The sequence below is a fragment of the Artemia sp. Qi Xiang Cuo genome, chromosome 17 (assembly GCF_049724085.1).
Source record: "Artemia sp. Qi Xiang Cuo chromosome 17, ASM4972408v1, whole genome shotgun sequence".
Taxonomy (NCBI): domain Eukaryota; kingdom Metazoa; phylum Arthropoda; class Branchiopoda; order Anostraca; family Artemiidae; genus Artemia; species Artemia sp. Qi Xiang Cuo.
In genome coordinates, this window is record NC_142810.1 from 30,478,663 (window position 1) to 30,500,758 (window position 22,096).

The 22,096-nt window shown below is 35.6% G+C and overlaps 1 protein-coding gene across 2 annotated transcripts in view; it reads left to right on the forward strand.

Moving 5' to 3' along the window:
• Positions 1 to 22,096, forward strand: part of corn (microtubule-binding protein cornetto) — a 159,153-nt gene that overhangs the window by 125,775 nt on the left and 11,282 nt on the right. For both annotated transcript variants that reach the window (XM_089102892.1, XM_089102893.1), the window contains exons 4-6: positions 8,627 to 8,892; positions 13,181 to 13,278; positions 20,886 to 21,045. In XM_089102892.1, coding sequence (XP_088959018.1) covers positions 8,627 to 8,892; positions 13,181 to 13,278; positions 20,886 to 21,045 — 524 coding nt within the window. The remainder of the gene's footprint in view (positions 1 to 8,626; positions 8,893 to 13,180; positions 13,279 to 20,885; positions 21,046 to 22,096) is intronic.

Consider the following 22,096-nt stretch of genomic DNA (forward strand, 5'->3'; position numbering starts at 1 on the left):
TCGTGATAACCTTTAAATATTGGGGTTTGCGTCGCCATCCTCCCGTTTAGAATGGTTATAAGGAAAACTTACTTTACCATATTTATTTTACCAATATTCAATGCAGATTCCCTGAAGAGGTAATAAGATGAAAAACACAAACTAGATTTTTGACGTTTCGGCATCGACATAAGCTTCTCAGAGCTGACGTTTTGCTTCTAATTATATTAGTAGTTTTTTCTGTAAAATTTTATGTCTGCCAAACCGAAAAGTTTTTCATATTTGACATTTCTTGGCAAGAATTTTGACTTAAACTCATTCATGCGTAAATTCTCCGATATTAGATGAATCCATGATATAAAAGTCAGTGTTGATTATGATTGTAGAAATATGCCATAAGACAATCGATAGCAGCGTTTCAAAGACGTAGAAATTTCCCAAGTTCGTCTGAACTTGCAAGACGATGTGTGCCTTGTGGTCCCTGGGGCACGTATGTAGCTAATGAGATGTCCTGACCCATACAGTTTTCTGGGTACGCGCCCATTTCCTCTATCGCTTGCTTATGTTCTGGCGCGATTATGTCCATATGTGTATTTGCGTCTGAATTTTTAGAGAAAATACCAGATGATGATTCCGAGGGTGGAATCTACCCCAAAAATATCTATTCTCAGCCAAATTTCTGTGCAATGCGAGGCTTTACCTATTAAATAATGAGCCTTATAGGGAACTCCTCAACCAAGGCCTAATGGGAGGGGGTCAACTGGGAAAAATTAAATTTAGACATTAGGCTTTCGAGGAGAGATATGAAAATTGGCCCCAGTTGTCAAATTTCGAAGTTTGGCCCATTGAGTCTATAATGCCTTACATTTACTGATTAAAATGTTGCATGTCTGGGGATCCTTCTTTTTATTTACTGTGCTTGGTTGTATTGTTTGTCCTAGGTTGTATTGTTGTATTGGTTGTACTGTTTGTCCTAGGTTGTATTGTTGTATTGGTTGTACTGTTTGTCCTAGGTTGTATTGTTGTATTGGTTTTACTGTTTGTCCTAGGATGTATTGTTGTATTGGTTGTATTGTTTGTCCTAGGTTGTATTGTTCTATTGGTTGTACTGTTTGTCCTAGGTTGTATTGTTGTATTGGTTGTACTGTTTGTCCTAGGTTGTATTGTTGTATTGGTTTTACTGTTTGTCCTAGGTTGTATTGTTGTATTGGTTGTACTGTTTGTCCTAGGTTGTATTGTTGTATTGGTTTTACTGTTTTTCCTAGGATGTATTGTTGTATTGGTTGTATTGTTTGTCCTAGGTTGTATTGTTCTATTGGTTGTACTGTTTGTCCTAGGTTGTATTGTTGTATTGGTTGTACTGTTTGTCCTAGGTTGTATTGTTGTATTGGTTTTACTGTTTTTCCTAGGATGTATTGTTGTATTGGTTGTATTGTTTGTCCTAGGTTGTATCGTTGTATTGCTTGTACTGTTTGTCTTAGGTTGTATTGGTTGTATTGTTTGTCCTAGGTTGTATTGTTGTATTGGTAGTATTGTTTGTCCTAGGATGTATTGTTGTATTGGTTGTATTGTTTGTCCTAGGTTGTATTGTTCTATTGGTTGTACTGTTTGTCCTAGGTTGTATTGTTGTATTGGTTGTACTGTTTGTCCTAGGTTGTATTGTTGTATTGGTTTTACTGTTTTTCCTAGGATGTATTGTTGTATTGGTTGTATTGTTTGTCCTAGGTTGTATCGTTGTATTGCTTGTACTGTTTGTCTTAGGTTGTATTGGTTGTATTGTTTGTCCTAGGTTGTATTGTTGTATTGGTAGTATTGTTTGTCCTAGGTTGTATTGTTGTATTGTTTGTACTGTTTGTCCTAGGTTGTATTGTTGTATTGGTTGTACTGTTTGTCCTAGGTTGTATTGTTGTATTGGTTGTACTGTTTGTCCTAGGTTGTATTGTTGTATTGGTTTTACTGTTTGTCCTTGGATGTATTGTTGTATTGGTTGTATTGTTTGCCCTAGGTTGTATTGTTGTATTGGTTGTACCGTTTGTCCTAGGCTGTATTGTTGTATTGGTTGTATTGTTTGTCCTAGATTGTATTGTTGTACTGGTTGTATTGTTTGTCCTAGGTTGTATTGTTGTATTGGTTGTACTGTTTGTCCTAGGTTGTATTGTTGTATTGGTTGTACTGTTTGTCCTAGGTTGTATTGTTGTATTGGTTGTACTGTTTGTCCTAGGTTGTATTGTTGTATTGGTTTTACTGTTTTTCCTAGGATGTATTGTTGTATTGGTTGTATTGTTTGTCCTAGGTTGTATTGTTGTATTGGTTGTACTGTTTGTCCTAGGTTGTATTGTTGTATTGGTTGTACTGTTTGTCCTAGGTTGTATTGGTTTTACCGTTTGTCCTAGGATGTATTGTTGTATTGGTTCTATTGTTTGTCCTAGGTTGTATTGTTGTATTGGTTGTACTGCTTGTCCTAGGTTGTATTGTTGTATTGGTTGTATTGTTTGTCCTAGGTTGTATTGTTCTTGTCTATTGTTATTGTATTGTATTGTCTTGTTTGTATTGTTTCGATTCGTGTGTAAGGTAACAACCTCCTTCAAGTGTGTATCTCTCCAAATGACCAATATAGGAAAATTCCATCAAGATTGCTCTCATTTTCGGGGGAGTCTACTTCTTGATTCTGCAATAGCACACATTTTTTCAATGAAAATACCAAAACAAGCCATTTTCAATGAAAACACCAAGGAAAGTACTTTTCAAAATGTAGTATAGGGGCACCCCTCCCCCTAATTGACGGCATGTCGATGGGAATTTTATGGATATCTCCTGTCTACTTAGATTCCGTCCTCACACGAGAGTAACCTTTTTTAATCAGTGTCGTCTGACAGTCCCTACTTTGGTTTGTTCTTGCAGTTTTGACGAATTCTCCCCCGCCCCCGGCCTCCCCGAAATAAATTTCTCTACGTGCCTGCTTCTATTAGTTTTACATCCTCCAACGCAAATAAATATCCATCTTTTTTATTAGATACGCCTACAGTGAATTTATAACAGGAACTTAAGGGGCAAATCCCCCCCCTCCAAAGAAAAAGTAACAGGTGAAGCATACATACGTTGGAAGCTATTGGGAAAATCTTTAAGATTCTTTTTTCTTGGGGGGGGGAATCCTCTTGAACGTGCCTGCTTTATAATTTTACATATGTGTCCCTTGAAAATGTATCTCGTTTAAAGAGGGTGAGTAAAATTTTACTTCCGCACAGGTTAGCTAAGCCTCTCGTTATGCCGCGGCCAGGATGTAATAAAAGTAAGGTAATCAAGCAACATATGAATTAAAGGAAGTAGAAGTCAATAAAAAAATAAAACGTGTTTCTTGCTATCGAGTTATCATATTTTCTTTTTCTGTGATTTTCTATTTTGTAGCGGAAGTAAAAAAAATATGTCACGAATTTTAGGTGGTTTTAAATGGGTAAAAAAAAATGCGTTATTTGTTTCTAGGTAATTTGTGGCTCATTACTTTATACTAGGTTTTATTATTGTCTTAAAACGTGAACCAAATTGTGTATTTTGCCGATCAAAGTTGAATTTTTAAAGAAAATACTAAAGGTGAGACAAATTTATTAACATAAAACGTTTTTCAACAAATATGAAGGAACTCCAGATCAAGATTCATCTAGACTATGATGGTTTTTTCCATTATTGTATATTAAAAACTTCTCTTATAAAAACAAAGGATTTAAGACATTATTAACTTCCTAGAAAGTAACGTTTCGACCTACACTTGATACAAAAAATTTGTCAAGAAAAAGAACTTATAATGAGACTAAACTGTTATACTTTCAGGGAATTATCGAAAATCAAAATTCGTGTCCCAGTAGGACTGCGATATTTTCAACTTCCTACCTCTTCTCTTTCTGCACAACTTATGATTGGATCTCAAGAAATTTTGCAGTTGTGCTACACAGACCCGGAAAAAAGAGGGTGTGTGAAGCAGAATTGATGAAGTCCGTGTAACTCAATTAAGAGCATTTTATCTGTATAATGAATTAAGCTCTCAATCTTTAAAGTATACATTGTTTAGCTAAAAAAAAAGAGGTTGAATGTAAGTAGTTTCCGAAACCCAGCTAGTTAAAATTTTGTATAAGGATTGGCGAGTTAGCTTATCCTGGGGCCCAGTCGTATCCTCTTGTGGGGCCTGGTGTTCCATCAATAAAATCTTCAGGACGTGCTATACAACCAGAATTGGAATTAACATTAGGGCCATTCTTTTGCACTAAGATCTTACATCTAAGATTTCACATTTTTCTGCAAAGATTTCGGTTTTTTAATTCATTTATTTTTAAGCTCTTACAGTTCACTGATGTTATCAAATATTATGAAAGACACCATTTTCCTGCCACATAGAACGATGGTGGGAGAAATTTGATGATATACTCATCATTGTTATCAGACCGCTGATCAGAGCAGAATGATAAAAGACGTTTCTAAAAGAACGCCATAATATGTAAGATCTTAGTGCTAAGAATTCACTTTTAAGTGTTCTTTGTCAATAGATGTAAGATCTTAGCACAAAGATGAGTAAAAGAACGGCCCTATTTAGGAGATAAGATAATACTTTTATTTTTCGAAATCGACTTTGACAAGCAGTAAATATCGAATTTATGTCCGTCAGAGGGGGGATTTTAGTCCCGGTGTCATTTGACTCGGGACGGGGGTCAGTGGCATGACTCTGTGGTTAGCCGAAGTCGACACAGCTCCAAAACGGGTACCTGGAGAAAACGGGGGGAAGGGAGTGTAAACAGGAAAGGTGTGAAAAAGCACATGATGCCTGTCCCGCAACCCCATATTGCCCTTCCTGACTAGAGGGCCATTAAGTGGGATCCAGCACTGCCGTTATAAAATGTCAAATCCGCTGCCGCATCCTCTATCTTTTTTAAGTCCAGAATTTCTATTTCATGTTGAATGAACAAATACAATTGCAAAATAAATTCTTACTTTAGAACGATATTTGTCGTTAATATTAGAAGTACGTTAAAGATGCTGAACATCACCGAACACCAGCGTTTCAGATGCTCAGATGGAACACCGCCGGAAATCTTGGTCTTAATGGAACAAGATGTATAATTAAAAGCTGCAGTGTCCCATTCCCACCTTTTACGGTATATCTTCTCAGCTTTAAGAAAAGCGGGTACTTACGTATTATACAGAACACACTCGAGAAGAGAAGTTAGGTTAATCTTAATGAAATAAACCAAAATATGATGAAACTGTAATACCTTATTAACAAAATTGTGGGTAGCCTACTACAACGGAGAACAATGGGAAGCAGGCCGCCTAGAACGCATTATATTAAATACCTAAGCTAACCAAAATACCAACTCTATATAGCAAATATTTAATTAAAATATACCTGCAACGTCGTTTTTCCACTGATCCTTAGCTAATTGTCTCCGAATACAGATAGCTAAGGGCTCATTTATTATTAACTTATTACTGGATAAAGGGGAGAGAAAAATTTTATTATTGCCATTCCCATGACAATGGCTTTTTTTTTTTTTTTTTTTTTTTTTTTTTTTTTTCATGTCTATAAAACTGACGGCTTAAACCTTTTACGAGTTATCCCAAGAGAATGGCAATAACCTATTTTTATCACAATTAAATATATTGACATGGTTGCAATGCTGTCCGCTTAGCCCCTTTACGAACTACGTGGAGGAAGTCCGGAAAGCCGTATGTTTGGTTTTAACTTTTTCCGCTCGGAAAGTCTAATTGCCTTGACTATGGGCGTGCCTCATCTTTGGAACAAGGGAATCGTTTTTGCAGTTTGTAAACTACTGAGGGGTTGAAGAAATATCTTTTCCTTCTAAGATTGCATTCTTTGTGTGTGTGTTGTTTTTTTCTGTTCATTAGCCAATGGGCATAGATTCGCGAAATCATACGAAAACTAGTTCTGTAAATTGGGTTTATAGGAATATCTCCAGGATCTCTGTTTAAAGCGAGGTCATTATGTAGGCAAGGCCGTATCTAGGGGGGCTAGGGGGTTTGTACCCCCCCCCCCCTCCGACATGTTTGTACGCCTCGTATAAAAACGTAATAAAAATGAACCTAAACAAATTTTTGATGCGTTTTAAAAGTTTTTTGTAACCCCTCTCCGCATTTTTTTTTGTAAACCCCCATCCCCCTTTCGGAAAAAAAATCCTGGATACGGCACTGTAGGGAGGTATTTTTTGGTACATCTCAACTCAAGAGCCATCCCGTCGGTTTCTCCATAGGGAATAATCTGGAATGTCGATAAAGTACTTGGATTTCATATCACATTGTTTCCGTGATCTTTTTTTTTTTTTTTTTTTTTTTTTTTTTTTTTTTTTATAATCTCGCTTGGCAACTAGAATCCCAAGGGACATAGAATTCTGTTTGTGTCAAACTTTATGTGTGCGAAATGCCAAATTTTAATAGTAGTTCAGACTTGGTCATTCAAAATACTCCGACATTTTTGTTAGTCCGGGATTAATGCAGTATTATCACAGCAAGCTTGTCATCGAGTTCAGTCCGTTCCTCGCATCTCCTGTATTTACTTGGGTTCTTGAGCTTCTTGCAACCCCTTGTTTTGTCCAAATTGTGTCATGTTCTCTTTTTCCAATGTTATAAATTGGTGGAAAATAAAGGGAGGGGGAACTCCGGTACCAAAACCAAGCTGTGTTTTTTTAAGAACGTTGTAGAGCAGAACCATAAGTTTCAGAAGGGAGGGGGAGCATCTCACAAGCTTTGCTTGGAAGGGGTGGTACCTGCCCCCTCATATTCCATGCCTATTGGTAAGAAATGAAACTCTGTTACGAATTTCAACATGCTTAAGAAACCCTCCATGTACAAAAAAACGAGTAGCTAATAACCTCCGAAAATCCAAGAGGAACGTTTTATTTTTTCTGTCCTCCTGTATACTTTATTTGATGTAACATAACGCTTATTGAACTACTATGATCTGTGGAAATCTATGAGCCGAAACTTGGTTTGACCTCCAGTACAAAATTAAAATATATATATATATATATATATATATATATATATATATATATATATATATATATATATATATATATATATATATATTATCTACGCACCCACTGTAAATTAAATTTTATTTGTCTTGAGGTAAAAAAAAAGAGAAGAATAACAAAATTAAAGTTGTGCTTTTGAACCATAAATTAAAAAGTAACGATGTACTGTTATGTAGGTTTTAATTGGATTTTATAAAACTTGTACATCATTTGGCTATCTTGAGTATCGGCTAATCACTTAGTCCATAATTCTCTTTTGGTATAATGCTCTTAATAATCTCTTCCTAGCTCATATAAAGAATAGCTTATCTTAATGAACTCTTTTCTTGTGTGTTTGTGTTTTTTTTTTTTTTGTTTGTTTTTTTTTTGTTTTTTTTTTTTTTTTTAATTAAGCAAATGCTTTATATGTTAAGTAGTCGGTGATTTTATGGTAGATACTTTTTAAAGAAAATAATTTGGACTGTAGTATCTATTTTTGCTCCAACTTTTTTGTGTCTGCGTTGGTGTCCGGAGGTCTTTTCATAAATTTTGATTTGTTGGTGAAATCTATGTAGATTTTCATGAAGATGTAGTTACGGATAAAAGTAGGGTTATATTTAACAGAAATATGACAAAAAATATATCTTACGAAGAGACCAATTTTGATCTACTCCATCTTGTCCAGTTCACTGGAATATTTGGTACGACGTGTCCAAAGATCTTGTCTCTTCTGGAACATTGCCTAAAAAACAATTTGAGGAATAGTCGAAATATTAGAAGAAATATTTTATATTTTGACTAAGTGTGCAAGTACGTTTGACTACGGGCGGGGCAGCTCTCCTTCTATTATGGAAATAGTAGTTTAACGGGAAATGTTATTTTCTAAATATCGAAGCACTCTGAGAAAAGTTAAAATTGATCATAAGAATGGGGGTTTCTAAGAAATGTGAAGGTTTGAACCTTTATAGGAGCAATTGCATATCTCATATTTAGAAAAATCTATTTTATCGTCCAAAGTAAAAACATCCAAATGAGTTTTTTTTTTCTTAAAGTAATGTTATGCAAGATTTAAGTTTTAATGCAAGAAATGGGTGAAGGGGTTGAGAGGAGGAGTAGCCCACTTATATTTGGGCTATCCAAAATATAGTATTAAAAATGAACAGAAACTAAATTAAAAAAACTAAATACGTTATTTGAAGATGCCCTGTAGGTTTTTTTTTGTACAATGTCATACATAACGTCTTGTTTTATTGGTACTTGCGTATTCTACCGACCCCACTTAAGAAGTGAAGTTAGGTCAATCATACCGAAATACACCAAAATATAATGAAAATATAATACTTTAGTAACAAAACTATGGAAACTACAACAGAGGATTATGGAAAGCAGGGCGCCCAGAACGCTTTAATATTAGATACCTAACCTAATCAACTGTATATATTAAATCTTTAATTAAAATATACCTGCATAGTAGTTTATCTCACTCAGGATAAGCTGATTGTCTCCGAGTGGACACGGAGAAACTAGTTTTAAACAGATCCAGAAGAATAGAGTGGTCTGTATAATGCGTAAGTACCGTTTTATTTTACGTTCAGTGTGGCACTTGATGATACCCATTTCTTTCTTTTAAGAGTTTGCCTGTCGAGGTGAAAGTCTTGTTCACTTAGAAAATCATTTACAACTTTCAACTCAAACAATATGTAGGCTACAAGCTGAGCTTGATTCTGCACAGTCTATTATTGGTGCACAACAGCGGGAACTTGACAGAAGCTTAGCCGCCCAGAAGACTCTTCTGCAGCAACTGCAGGAAACAGAAGCGGAAGCACGGGAGTTGCAAGAATTCCTTCAAGCGGAAAAAGCAACAATGGGTGACTCCCTTAGAGAAGCCGAGAATATGGTCTGTATTATATCAAGTTTCTATAATTTTAGTTTGCAGCGTAATTAATTATAATGTCGTGGTGTAAGACCAGACAAAGATATCGAAGAAACAGCAGCAGAAGAAAAAATAACAAAATGTAATTTAATACACAAAGCTAAATAACATCCTTTAAAGAAGTATTTTGAAGCTGAACTTCTGAAACTCGGCAAAGAGTGATCAGATTGTGTTGTTTTTAGGGAAGGGGGCTCACTCCCAAAACTAAAACACCCCCTATAAAATCCTGATGATTTATTAATATCCCACATAAATAAATTGTTTAGAATTTGAAACAGATTAACTAGAAAGTATTACTTTCAGTTTTAGAAACAACAAATACTTTTTTTGTGATGCTGTCTTACACCTTCATAATGAATAAAAAATGTCAGGTTTTAAAACTGGCGGCTCTAAATACTATTATAACGGATCCATAATAAACGATTTTCAAGAAAAGCCTATTTATACTTTCAATATTTTGCTAAGGCTTAAACTTTTTACTACCACTACTAACAACTCACCGTAGCACCAAGCCGGGGTGCGGTTAAATTTTTCAGTCAAAATATTATAATTGGTATACACTGCTTGTCGTCCAAAATCTAAACATACTAATTAAAACATACAATGAGTATGTTTCCGTACGGGGTTTGTATGTGTCCGTACGGGGTTTGACGCCACCCCCCCCCCCCCACCACGAAATGTTTGCTCGACCTTTAAAAACTTAACAAAAATGAATATAAACAAATCTTTGATGCATTCTTTTTTGTACCCCCCCCCCAAAAAAAAAATCTTTTGTAACCCCCCCCCCCCTCCAAAAAAAAAAAAAATTGTGGATACGAGCCTGGGTACTGGACATATAAGTATTTGTTGCGTCATTCATATGAAAAATATTTTACAAAATTAAGGCCCCAAGCGAAATTTTTCAAAATCATGATCTATCTAGATCGTTTTTCACACCGGAAAACGAACGGTTATTTTATTAAAGACAATATTATTAAACGAAAACTAATTTTTTTAACTCATATTGGGTCCCATGATATAAAAATTATTGTTGTAGTTTTTCTGAAACAATGCGTAGCATTTAAAGCGAAGCAATTGAGAATCCAAAACTCACTTCACAGATGACCTATCTTGATCGTTTTTCTTCTCCAGGAAATGGTAGAATGCTAATTTTCAGAAGAAATTAAAGTGGTTTTCTAGAAAAAATTTACATATATACAATCATTTCTCGTTTAATAAGATAGACACAGATTCAAGCACTATCTTTGGAACTATAAAGGAGGTTCGTTAACGAGGCTCTCTTCCTCCCCCTTCCCCCCTCCCCCCCAAAAAAATGATTGTGTAATATTTTAAGATACTTTACGATTTTTCTCTCTTTGTCCGTAGTCCGGAAAGGTTCGTTTTTCGTATAGAAATGAACAATGACACAGAATAATGTTTTGGATTTGATGGCTAAATTCTGTCACACTGAGGGCCATGATTTGGATTCCATTGTTGCAGCATAATTAAAAAAGAAATGTTACTCCTAAGATTTACCTTGGCAAAGATTTCTGTTTATCAGTTGTAGAGGCTTAGCTGGAAAAATACATATGATTGAAGTCTCTAGGGGAAAAATGCCATCGGGTGATGGATTTAATGTCCCCACGGCGTAAATTAAATGATAAAATCTGGAGAAAGACGTCTTTTCTCGTCATCAAGTCAATGTTAGTCGATTAACACAAGATATTAGCGCGTTCAAAGAGGAACTTTCTTAGCAAGAATGCCACCAGTGTGGGGTAAGGGGGAACTTCCCCTCCATCTTGGAAGACCAAAGCCATATGGAGTGTCCTGAATTTTTTAATATGGGATGGTTATACAATTTGTAATAATATACAGTATATATATATATATATATATATATATATATATATATATATATATATATATATATATATATATATATATATATATATATATATATATATATATATATATATGTAATCGCAAATACAATTGCTAAATTTCACTGCTCCTTATTTTTTGTGCTAAAATTTATCTTTGTGTAAGATCTTTGAACACCATATATTCGCACTTTATACTAAGCGAATACTGTGCTTTTCACTTACTTAACCGCTCACATTATAATAGAAACTGAATTTACCTAACTGTCTGTACTTTTATTCTTCATTTCACATAGTTCGTGACTCCATTTGGAGCCCACTATTTTTGCGTAGAAGTTCCAAAAAAAAGAAAATTGAAAGATCTAAGTCTTATTTGTATGTACAGAGTGATTGAAGAGTCATTCTCTAATTTAGAAATTCCGTAACGCGTCTATGAACCAACATTTTTGCAAAAGAAAGCGATATGAAAAGAATGCGCGTATCTTGAGGTTGTAGTCCGAGTCCGTTGCAGCACCAGCTTTAGGCCGCAAATTCTCAAGTGTCATAGTAATGGGATCAAATTGTTTACGAACTCCTGGAAGATGCACGATGTCTTTTAATCATTAATCCAATTATATCAGTCTTCTGTTTTGTAGAATAATTTGCCCAACCTCAAAGGAACAAGCTGCAAGCTATTAAACAGGACTTAAACCCGACCATTCAATTGCATTGCTTAGACCAAACCATCTCCCTAGAGAATGTTCACGAATAACTAGTGGAGTCCCATCTTGCACACAAAACAAGCATCAAATATTCTCCTAGGTCGTTTTTTTAAGCATAGTGAGGTACCTTTGGGTATATATAGTCTCGCGGAAGTCTTTTGCTGCTGTAGGCTTCGTATGTTTCAATCGAATTATCAGAGAATAGTAATAGCTATTAGACTTAGCTATAGAATTAGTACCGTGATTACTGCTTTTGTGACCAAAAGTTTTGAAACTGGAAAAGTAATTTCGATCTTTGCAAAGTAAAATGAAGAGAATATAAGGTTGGACTTGGTCTTATGGGTAGCCCTTGTCTTTTATCACTTCCTAAATTGCTGTTGATAGCAAGGTATTATTAAAGGCTATGAAAACAGAGATAATCCTATCAAAAACAAAATGACCTCGTTTACATTTTACACCGAAGCTATGTCTACAGTCATTCCTCCACATAAGAGAGAATACTTACTTTCAAAAGAAGTTTCTGAAAAATGTTTCTTAAAACACAATTTTTACATTGAAAAAACGGCTTTACACTTTTTTAATTTGTAGATTAAGAGAAGTTGTGCTACTCATTATAGTAATAGTAATTTATTAACACACACAAGGACAATACATTTTACTCACTACCGACCCAAGAACCTGGGGTCAGGTTGTCCTAAGGGTAGGCATATATCAAAATTTCATATTCACAACAGAAATATACAACCTAGGCCTAAAAAAATAGGCATTAAGGTTGAAATAAGAAAAGAAGAAGCAAAGCGAAAGAAAATCCGCGTAAGCTATCTAAAAAGTACGATTACAAATGGGGTCTTTCTGGAAGAATTTCAGAACGAATTTTTTGTGACTTGAGTACGCTAAAAGATAGGTTTTAAGCAAAAATTCAGTTTTTTAAATAAGACTGACGCTTCATTTCCATAATACATTCGAAAAACCTTGAGATTTGATTGGTATAGTGAGGTGTTGGTGTGCAATTATGCATGGTGAGCCATTTCATCTGTTCGCGACCACCAAATCACCTCCCATAAAAATGTTCACGGACAGAATTAGCAAAATTAAGAAATCCCGTCTAGATAGCGCTACTGTACACTTCTTTACTATTGATTTGTACGTCTACATATAAATATGCATATACGTATCGGTGTATGTTTATAGACGGATTCGTACATAAAAAAAAAATAGTGAAGACGAGCTTGAATAAATTAAATAACTTGATGTTTATCGAAGGACTTTCTAGTGGTTCTTTTAGCTTCTAGAAATTTGTTCGTGATTGCTATTAGTTTCTGAATAAAATAAGTGATTTCAATACTTCCCTTAAATAAACCCCCCATCACATTGGTTATGAAAATTTGCTAATCAACCACTATCACCCATAATAATCTTTCTGTCAATACTCGGTTGTGAATACGTATGAAATTAGAAAAATATCCAAAAAAAAGTCTTTCGAATTGGGTTAAAATTTCTTTCTTTATTTTACTCTGTTGGGTTATCTCTATTTTCCATACTGAATTATGTGGGAGATCCTCCAAAATGTGTATGTTTTTCCTCGGAAAATATATTTATTATAAAACATTATAGTCCTTTGGAAGCACTAGCTTCTCACAAAGAAAAAGATAATACGAATTTTATATAAAAAACTTGATTTTTTCTTTTCAGAGTGGATCTTTAAAAACACAGATATTTGACAGAGAAAAAAAGATCAGAGAATTAGAAGAGCAAATCAGCTTTCTTACCAAAATATCTGAACAGCGAAGGTAAGAGTATAAATTTGTTATATCGATTCACAAGCCATTATCAGGGCATTCTAAATGGGATGGGAGCAAACATAAGAAAATAGGAACTAAAAGGAGTAGGAACTTCATAAAAGGGAGTAATGTACAAAGCTCATACAAAATTTTGGTGTAGGAGAAGAGGAGCATGCTCCTCTTCTGTGTTGGCCTTAGGGTGTTTACCCCTATGACCTTTTTTGTGCAGTTGTAGTATTAAGTTAGAAAAGAGTGATTTTGTGGCTAACACATGTCTTATTTACATAAAATAGGAATTGCGTGGCTCCCCAATATTGAACCTGTCTTTTAAAATTGGATACGACCCACAACCCACGAAAACACCGAATAAAAAGGTATTTTTGAGAATCTAGAAGAAGAGTCTGACTCTCCCCCCCCCCAACTGATGTCCCTAGGGGTATGTGGCTCTAGTCTGGCAGGGATTTTGAGGAAACTTTGTGTCATTGCTCTTGGACAGCGGATGAAATATAAGCCGAGCTTTTAGACGACAATACATTTCTGCAAGGGCTATATGAATAAGAGGGGCTAATTCTACGTTGTATTGCATGAAGTAGCATATTGTTATAAATCAGTGAGTCGAAAGCTTAAGGTACTTCGTGGCCCTCATTTCGACAGGTTAGGCTGCTATATATTTGTTAATCTTTAGCCCTGACGGAGGTAGACGATACATGGGCATAGCCAGAACTAGGCTGGAGTCCAAATTTGTAAGGTTGCACATAACACTGAATTTGAACTGGATTCCTCGAACAATGTTTCGGAACGTTCGGGCGGATGACAGTTGTGAGAAACAATGGATATCTCTGCACCACAAGTATGACAAACTCCTAAATTTAATTTCGTTATCCTGTTAGGACTCATGACTGGTTCCTAGCCAGAGGGAATCTTCGACTTTTTACTCCTCTAAAAAGCAGAAAAGCATTGAAAGTTCAATTGCATGTCTTAAGCCAGACACAGTATTATATAAAATGCGATATTATTAGAATATAGCATTATTTGGTTATAGTTAAGCTCATTTAACGTAAGGAGAGCTCTTCTCAATTTTTCCTCAGGAAGCTTGGCATCTCCTTCATCCATTTCTCATCCATATTTGTGAATATAGACTTACTACACCATATGAATACTAATCTCGAGACTTCAACTCTTTTCTCCTTCTTCTATTAATCCCAGAAGGTTCTTTGTCTCTAAGTAGAAAATGGGCGACTAGGATATTGATCGTTGCAATTTTCTAGTGCCAGTGCGGAGGCTTTTTTATGTCCTTGAAATTGCAGTCCGGAAATGAATAGATGAAATATCCCTTATTAATTGTCGTCTTCTCTTTTTCTTGATACTATTATACTTTGATACCTGTTCTTGATACTTGAAGTGATTTTGAAATGTGAGATGCTAGCCTCCTATATTTTTGTATCTAGTATATAACAAGTGAATATTGCAAAAAGGGGTTTTATTTAAGAATCGCATATCTATTGAATCTGTTATGCTATATCCTTTGGCTAAATAAAGAAAAAGCTTAGAAAAGAAATATTAGGAAAGATAGGAACCTATGCTAGTGTTTTGGCTCTGTCATAAAGGTATACCTCGATATCCAAACATACTTCTCGAATTTAATTTCTTCAGTTCCATTGTCTATGTTTGACTAATTTGTGACGAAACCCTCCCAAACAGCCAAAAATAAAAAGTCACTGGAATTCAAGAATTTTCCTAGCATCAAAGTCTTTGGAGTTAGTCCAGTCCTGAGATGAAGTATAAAACAAATTTTCAGAGGACCGCCCTCACCCCTAGTATCCATAAATAAGAAGATTCTTCCTCCGATAAACGGTGTGCTTCAAAAGCTCTTACCTTTAACTATATGTAACTGTTTACCATTATTTTCATTTGAAGACTCTGGATAACAGAACAAGTGGGTGCATTCTTAGTATTGTAAATGCAAAAGAAATTGTAACGTTAGGGGTCCTTAGGAGGATGAATTTGTTGCTATCCACCATTTTGGGGTGAGGCCAGTCATAAATATTTATGATCATTATTGATTATTGGCTTTTGGAACGAACTCAAAAGTCTTCAAGGCTGGTCTAGTTAAGATGTGGCAAGACATGGCTAATTGTAGAAAAAGCTAAGACAGATAGGCCTAGTAATTGAGAGGCAAATCTGGGATGAGTCCTTTTTAGGATTGTATAAAAATGATGTCATTTCATTTGTTGATAGATAAGTCTATCTATCATCCATCCATGGGTCATTCCTAGGGCAGAACTAAGGTAGATGGTACTAAGGTGGAATCCTTTTTTCCAAAATTTGGATGAAATACATTTTATCGAGTCGTATACGTCTCTCAGATCGGTGGTCTGATGGGACTTGAGAAAGTCTCATGCAGTTCTTCATAGCGACAAATGTGACTTCCAAATATCGCAGAGACTCAAACTTCACTTTCAGTTTTGGACATATCTAAACTGAAGCAAATAAATGAAACATTCATGTTGCATTGTAGAATTTTGATCCGGTTTTCGGAAAATCACTCATGATCCTAACCTTCTCAGCCCACTTCTTCATCCAAAGCGCCTATGAGGTAAGTTGGTATTATTTCCCCTTAATAAATCCGAAAGGGCCAGATTCGCATTACCTTATCAGATCCTACATTGTGGATACACGCCAGCTTCTAGATTCAACTGGTATAGTTACTATATTACCTCGTCCTTGACAGAACTTATTTTGACACGAATCCTTGTTCTGGATGCGTAAAATTATGGTTAATATGTTCGATTGTTTCGCTTTGTTATTCTTTTTTTGCAGCGACTCAACTTTCCCCTGCCTCCTTCGGCCCTTTGTTGTCACTATCAGCACTGGATTGATTAGGTGCGGTTCCCTATTGGATTGGTTTTGTAGGACCCTCCCTATATATTAATATTTAAATGAAACATACCTCCATAGTAGTTTACGTACAAAAAATAGTTCAAGTACTTAGTGCAAAATTTCTCTAATGTAGGACTATCCTGATTAAATTCAATAAATTTGACATGAACTTTTACGGTTATCAGTTTTCTAAGATTATATAACAATAAGTGCATTGATAAATCTCATCCAGCAATGCAAACTGAAAATAAATATGTTTTTAATTATTTGTATAACTCATAATTTATCTTTCATTATAAAAACGATTTACTTATTTTTTTTTTTTTTTTTTTTTATTTTGATGGTAACGCACGGCCTGATTGGACCCAATCGCCCTTTATCCGGTCCTGATCACTATCTTCACTCAGGGACTAGCAAGCTTCTACCAGCGTTGAAGTGTTGCTCTTACCCCCTGTATACATACCTGAAGATACGGCTTTAATTCTCTTTTCTTTCTACCCAGTGTCATCCCCTCTCGAAGCTCACAATAAATATGCTCGAGAGTAACCGGTTTATCATTTATTGACTGAACTATTTGGTCATTTGAAAAATAATGCTAATGGATTGTAATTGCTCTATTTGTAAACAAGTTTTCTTCTCTTTTTATAAGAAAAACTTGGATTCAGAAGATCTGCCAGTATCTCACGATAGTTTGCTGCTTTCAACAATTTCCATGAGAATTCCTACATAAACTTTCGAAAGACTATCAGAGCCGCGTTTTCAGGCTCAGCGGGTTCGAACACGGGTTGTTCTCGTCTAGTTTCAAGTTTCTAGTTTTTCGTCTAGTTTCAGCAGGTTCGAAGTTTCAAACCCGTGTTTTCCTCGAGAACCCGCTTTGTGAAAACGCTTGATGCACTAGACAAGAACAACCCGTGTTCGAACCCGCTGAGCCGTGAACAACCCGTCTTCGAACACGGGTTGTTCTTGTCTAGTGCATCAAGCGTTTTCACAAAGCGGATTCTCGAGGTAAACAAGGGGCTGAAACTTCGAACCCGCTGAAAATAGACGAAAAACTTGAAACTAGACGAGAACAACCCGTGTTCGAACCCGCTGAGCTTGAAAACGCGGCTCAGGATTCCTTCAGTGGATTTAATTATCTTTTGAAATTTTATCATGTATTAGTGACCAGATTTGTCGTCTTGTAAAAATCCCTTCTTTCAGTTTAGCGTCACTGACGTTGGTAAATTTAAGTTTCAAGTTTAAAATCCATCAGAAGGTTGATCCGTAGTTTTCTGTTTTCGCCATACTTTGTACTCGCTGTATTCGCCAAATATTCATGTTTAGGCTGACGTAGAAATCTAACGTAGTTAGACTTCTTATCACTGTTGTCCAGTTTACATGAAAAAATAACAAAATTTGGTGAATCCAAGTTGCAATCCAAGCAATAAAGCAATGACCTTTAAATCACCACAAATAATTATGTTCATATTTCCACATTGTAATTTCTCTAAAACTAGTTTCATATTTCAATATGTCTCTTTCATACCAGCGGTGCGCTACAGGCATTGGTAGAATTTCATTGGCAATATGTAGCCGCACGAGTCTCACAATATGTATCAGCACGAGTCTCACAGTATGTAGCAGCACGGGTCTCACAATATTTAGCAGCACGAGTCTCACAATATGTAGCAGCACGAGTCTCACAATATGTAGCAGCACGAGTCTCACAATATGTAGCAGCACGAGTCTCGCTGTATGTAGCAGCATGGGTCTCACAATATGTAGCAGCACGAGTCTCATAATATGTAGCTGCACGAGTCTCACAATATTTAGCAGCACGAGTCTCACAATATGTAGCAGCATGAGTCTCACAATATGTAGCAGCACGAGTCTCACAATATGTAGCAGCACGAGTCTCACAGTATGTAGCAGCACGGGTCTCACAATATTTAGCAGCACGAGTCTCACAATATGTAGCAGCACGAGTCTCACAATATGTAGCAGCACGAGTCTCACAATATGTAGCAGCACGAGTCTCGCTGTATGTAGCAGCATGGGTCGCACAATATGTAGCAGCACGAGTCTCACAGTATGTAGCAGGACGTGTCTCACAATATGTAGCTGCACGAGTCTCACAATATTTAGCAGCACGAGTCTCACAATATGTAGCAGCACGAGTCTCACACTATGTAGCAGCACGAGTCTCACAGTATGTAGCAGCACGGGTCTCACAATATGTAGCAGCACGAGTCTCACAGTATGTAGCAGGACGAGTTTCACAATATGTAGCAGCACGAGTCTCATAATATGTAGCAGTCTACGAACGATTGCCGCTCATGTGGCGAAGTATCCGTAACAAAATAAATATCACTATAAATTAAAGTGCCATTTTCTTCAATAAACAGCAGTTCGAACAGGGATAAATTCTTATATTAGACAGTGATAATAACATTCACAAAAAATATAATTGATATTTCGATCACATGTACAGTGACCGTCATCAGCAAAAATATTGTCTAATAAAAGACAGTATTTCTGTCTTTTATTTCTAGTCACTGTACATGTGATCGAAATATCCAGTATATTTTGTGAATGTTATTATCACTGTCTAATAAAAGGATTTATTTCTATTCGAGCTTTTGTTTATCGTCAAAAAAAGGTAGTGTGGTCTTCTAAGTTACCATTTTCTTCAAAGGAGCAGTCGTTGAAAATACTATGGCGACTACGATAGCTACATATCCTTACATCCTTTTGGAGTAAATTCCACTCTTTGAATCTGAAAGTTAAACTTCAAGTCGTCGCTTGGACAAATTTAAATTCCTGGTCAGGCGATTAACGTCTAGTGGGTTGGGAAAGTATATTTATGGTGAACAGATACGGGCTTAATATGTGGGAACATTATTTATTATCATCTGAATCATCTTGAGTTTGAGTTAGGTCAGAATCATAGTTATCACTTGAGGTATTCGCATATACTTGTGCAGGAAAGCTTTTGTTGTGTAAGACAGGTGTCATTGCAGATAGCAAATTCGGACGCTTAACTAAAATATTTCGTTTTAATAGTGTTTTCTGTAATATTTGTCAAACAAAATCTCTGTTAATTTGTTTGTCTAAAAAATCTTTTGAATTGTCCTTCAGCTCCATTACGAGAATGAAGGAACGTCCATTATAAATTTCATGCCTTGGTTCCAGATCATGGGAACTGCAAATGACGCATGATGTGTACCATTTTTCTACCCAGTCAGGCATTTTGTGCTCAGCTTTTATCAAAATTAACAACTTGACAGCCAAATTAAAGTTCATAACACCTTTCAAGATTTTACCTCTGAGACTTGGAAATCAGCTCAACACAAATATAGCAGAAATTAACTGGATGATTTACAGACATTTTGGGCGTGGGGAAAACACTAAGATACAACATACACAATGTTATTATATCCTTCTATCATAGAAGGAAGTATAGAAGTTCTTTGCTTCCACTTCGATTTAATTCAAAGAATGGACCCAAAAAAGAATGCGCACATTAAATATCGAAAAAAACTTTTTCCTCGACTCTTCTGGCGCCGAGCTATGTTCCAGACATAACAACAGTGGTGGAAACGCGCGAAAACTTGTGACGCAACACACTTCCAAACAGGATGAAAGGGAATTTATTTTTTTCTTAGTTTTTTAATTTAGTTTATTAATTTTTTTCGTTTTTCTTTTCTTTTTTTTTGCTTAGTGATGCTATTATCTTAACGCCAAATTTTGACTACGTATTTAAATGCAAAGTAAAAAATTCAGGTTTCTGGTGAAATCACTATTCAATTTTCTTATGAAAAAGCCTTGTCGACAAGTGTAACAGATGAAGTATGTGATTATATCAAGATTGATTTCGATTTTACTTCCATAATCCTAAATGCGTAATGACAGAGTAAAATTTTTAATTCTGTTTATATTAAGCATTAACTTAATCTGATATTTTTCTTACTTTTGATAATGACCGAACATATCGATGTAGTCAACCAAAAGAATCGTTTTTCTGGGGAGGGGACAATCGGACGGATTTTTTGAAAAACTACCTAAAACGCACAACAGAGTGTGCTTTCAGGTCACGGTCCTTCATTTTTATGTAAATGTGAGGTGCGACCACTTTTCCCTATGTATAAGTGTTACCGCATAGGTTCACATATGTTAACGGCCTGGGGAAAATCAAGTATTTTGCAGTAGGCATCAAGACGTGGCTAATTGTAGAAAGAAAAAGCCGAGACAGATAGTCCAAGTAATTGAGAGGCAAATGTTTAAATGGCTGCACGCACGGGTAAATGGCGGGAGTAAGTATGACTCTCTTATTGGATAAATACTTGTTTGTTAGTTGTTGGAAAGGCACGCCAGCCTGCCTAGAGTCTCAGCTGCATGTATCTGCATAAGGTGATGTTCTGAGGGAGGAAGTTGTAAAAAAAAACAAAAAAAAAATTAAAGTTTCAGGCCAAACTTCCTCCCCTCCCCTATTATTCCTTAACTATACTCATGCAAGAAGAAGAGAAATGCAGAATTTATAAAGAAAAAAAAGAGAAAAAACGCGAGTATACTGACAAGCTATGAAGTCAACCGATCGAGTAAGCTAATTCAGGGGGATGGATTTAGAAATTGCAGCCCGGTTAATACTGTGGGAGTGCCTTCTGAATACTGCAGCTGTATTGACTTATGATTGTTTTTTATATACATATATATCTAGTTTATATTTGAAAGAAATTATTATTGTATTTTTCTTCTAGGGAAGAACTCTCAAGTTTACAACAAAATCAGTCATTAACTCGTCCAGTAGATGGTGATGCTGTAGTGATTCGTAACTTATACGCCTTGTCAAGCAGGCTTGAACAAACTGTGACAGATTTCTATAACAAGAACAACATACAGGAAAACAGCTTAAAATTTGTATGTAGACATTTGTTTGAGGATTCAATTTAAAATGGCTATACTTTTTTTCAAGCTAAAAAGCCTATCGAACGAAGGATTGAAAAGAAAAATACTGTACGTTATACTGTTTTGTGAGGACTGTGTAAAATTTTTAAATCCTCCCCATGTGCTGTGTTGGGTAGATGCTGCGTACAAAATTTTTCAACTTTTAATGACTACTACGGCTATTTATACAATCAATTTAAACTGTATGTAACACTCGCTTGCCTTCAGGCATGAAAAAATATTTATAGTTTGTTTGGTTATTCAAAACCAACTGAAAGAGTCTAAAACTTTTTCGGGTATTACGCAATCCAGAAAATAAGATCTCGTCACTGTTTTCAGAATAGGGACTGATTGGGTATTACGGACACTTACCGGTTGTATTAAGTAAGATAGATTGAAATAATTGACAAAAACCATAACTGGGGGTGTGCAGAACTCCCATCTCTACTTAGTTAAATGAGTATTTACAGAGATGTAGGCTTTCTTTTTTTTCCTCTATTCATCCAATTTTCTATAAAAGAGATCCATCATTTTTGTTATTGTTTCTTCTACTAATAACTTTAGTTATATCACCATTTTCTTTAGATTTTAGTTGTCTATGTTTATCGAAAAAGTGTCTTGAGCTCTTTTGCTATTCCAGCGAAAGATAGCTGACATATGCAATTTGACAAAGTTGAATACTTTTGAATGTCCTTGCCTTTAGTCTTAATTTATCTTTTTTAATCAGCTAGATAACAGACGCTTCAAGATTCTTGATAAAAATGAAATCTTCCCTCATCATTTGCAAGACACTTGTTATGATCCTATCACACTTAGTTATGAAACCAAGGCTATATGATAACCTTAAGTGTTTTGTTCACCTTTTGAACTATTGACATAAATCAATTATTATAACTACAATAGAAGTGTGTTGAAGCAGACAACTTTCAGAAAGCTTAGAACTTCGGAAATACCCATCCGCACCAAATATTGCGGAGGGAAACCCCTATTCCTCCTAAATTGTGGTTTTTCTGTGATTATGTCT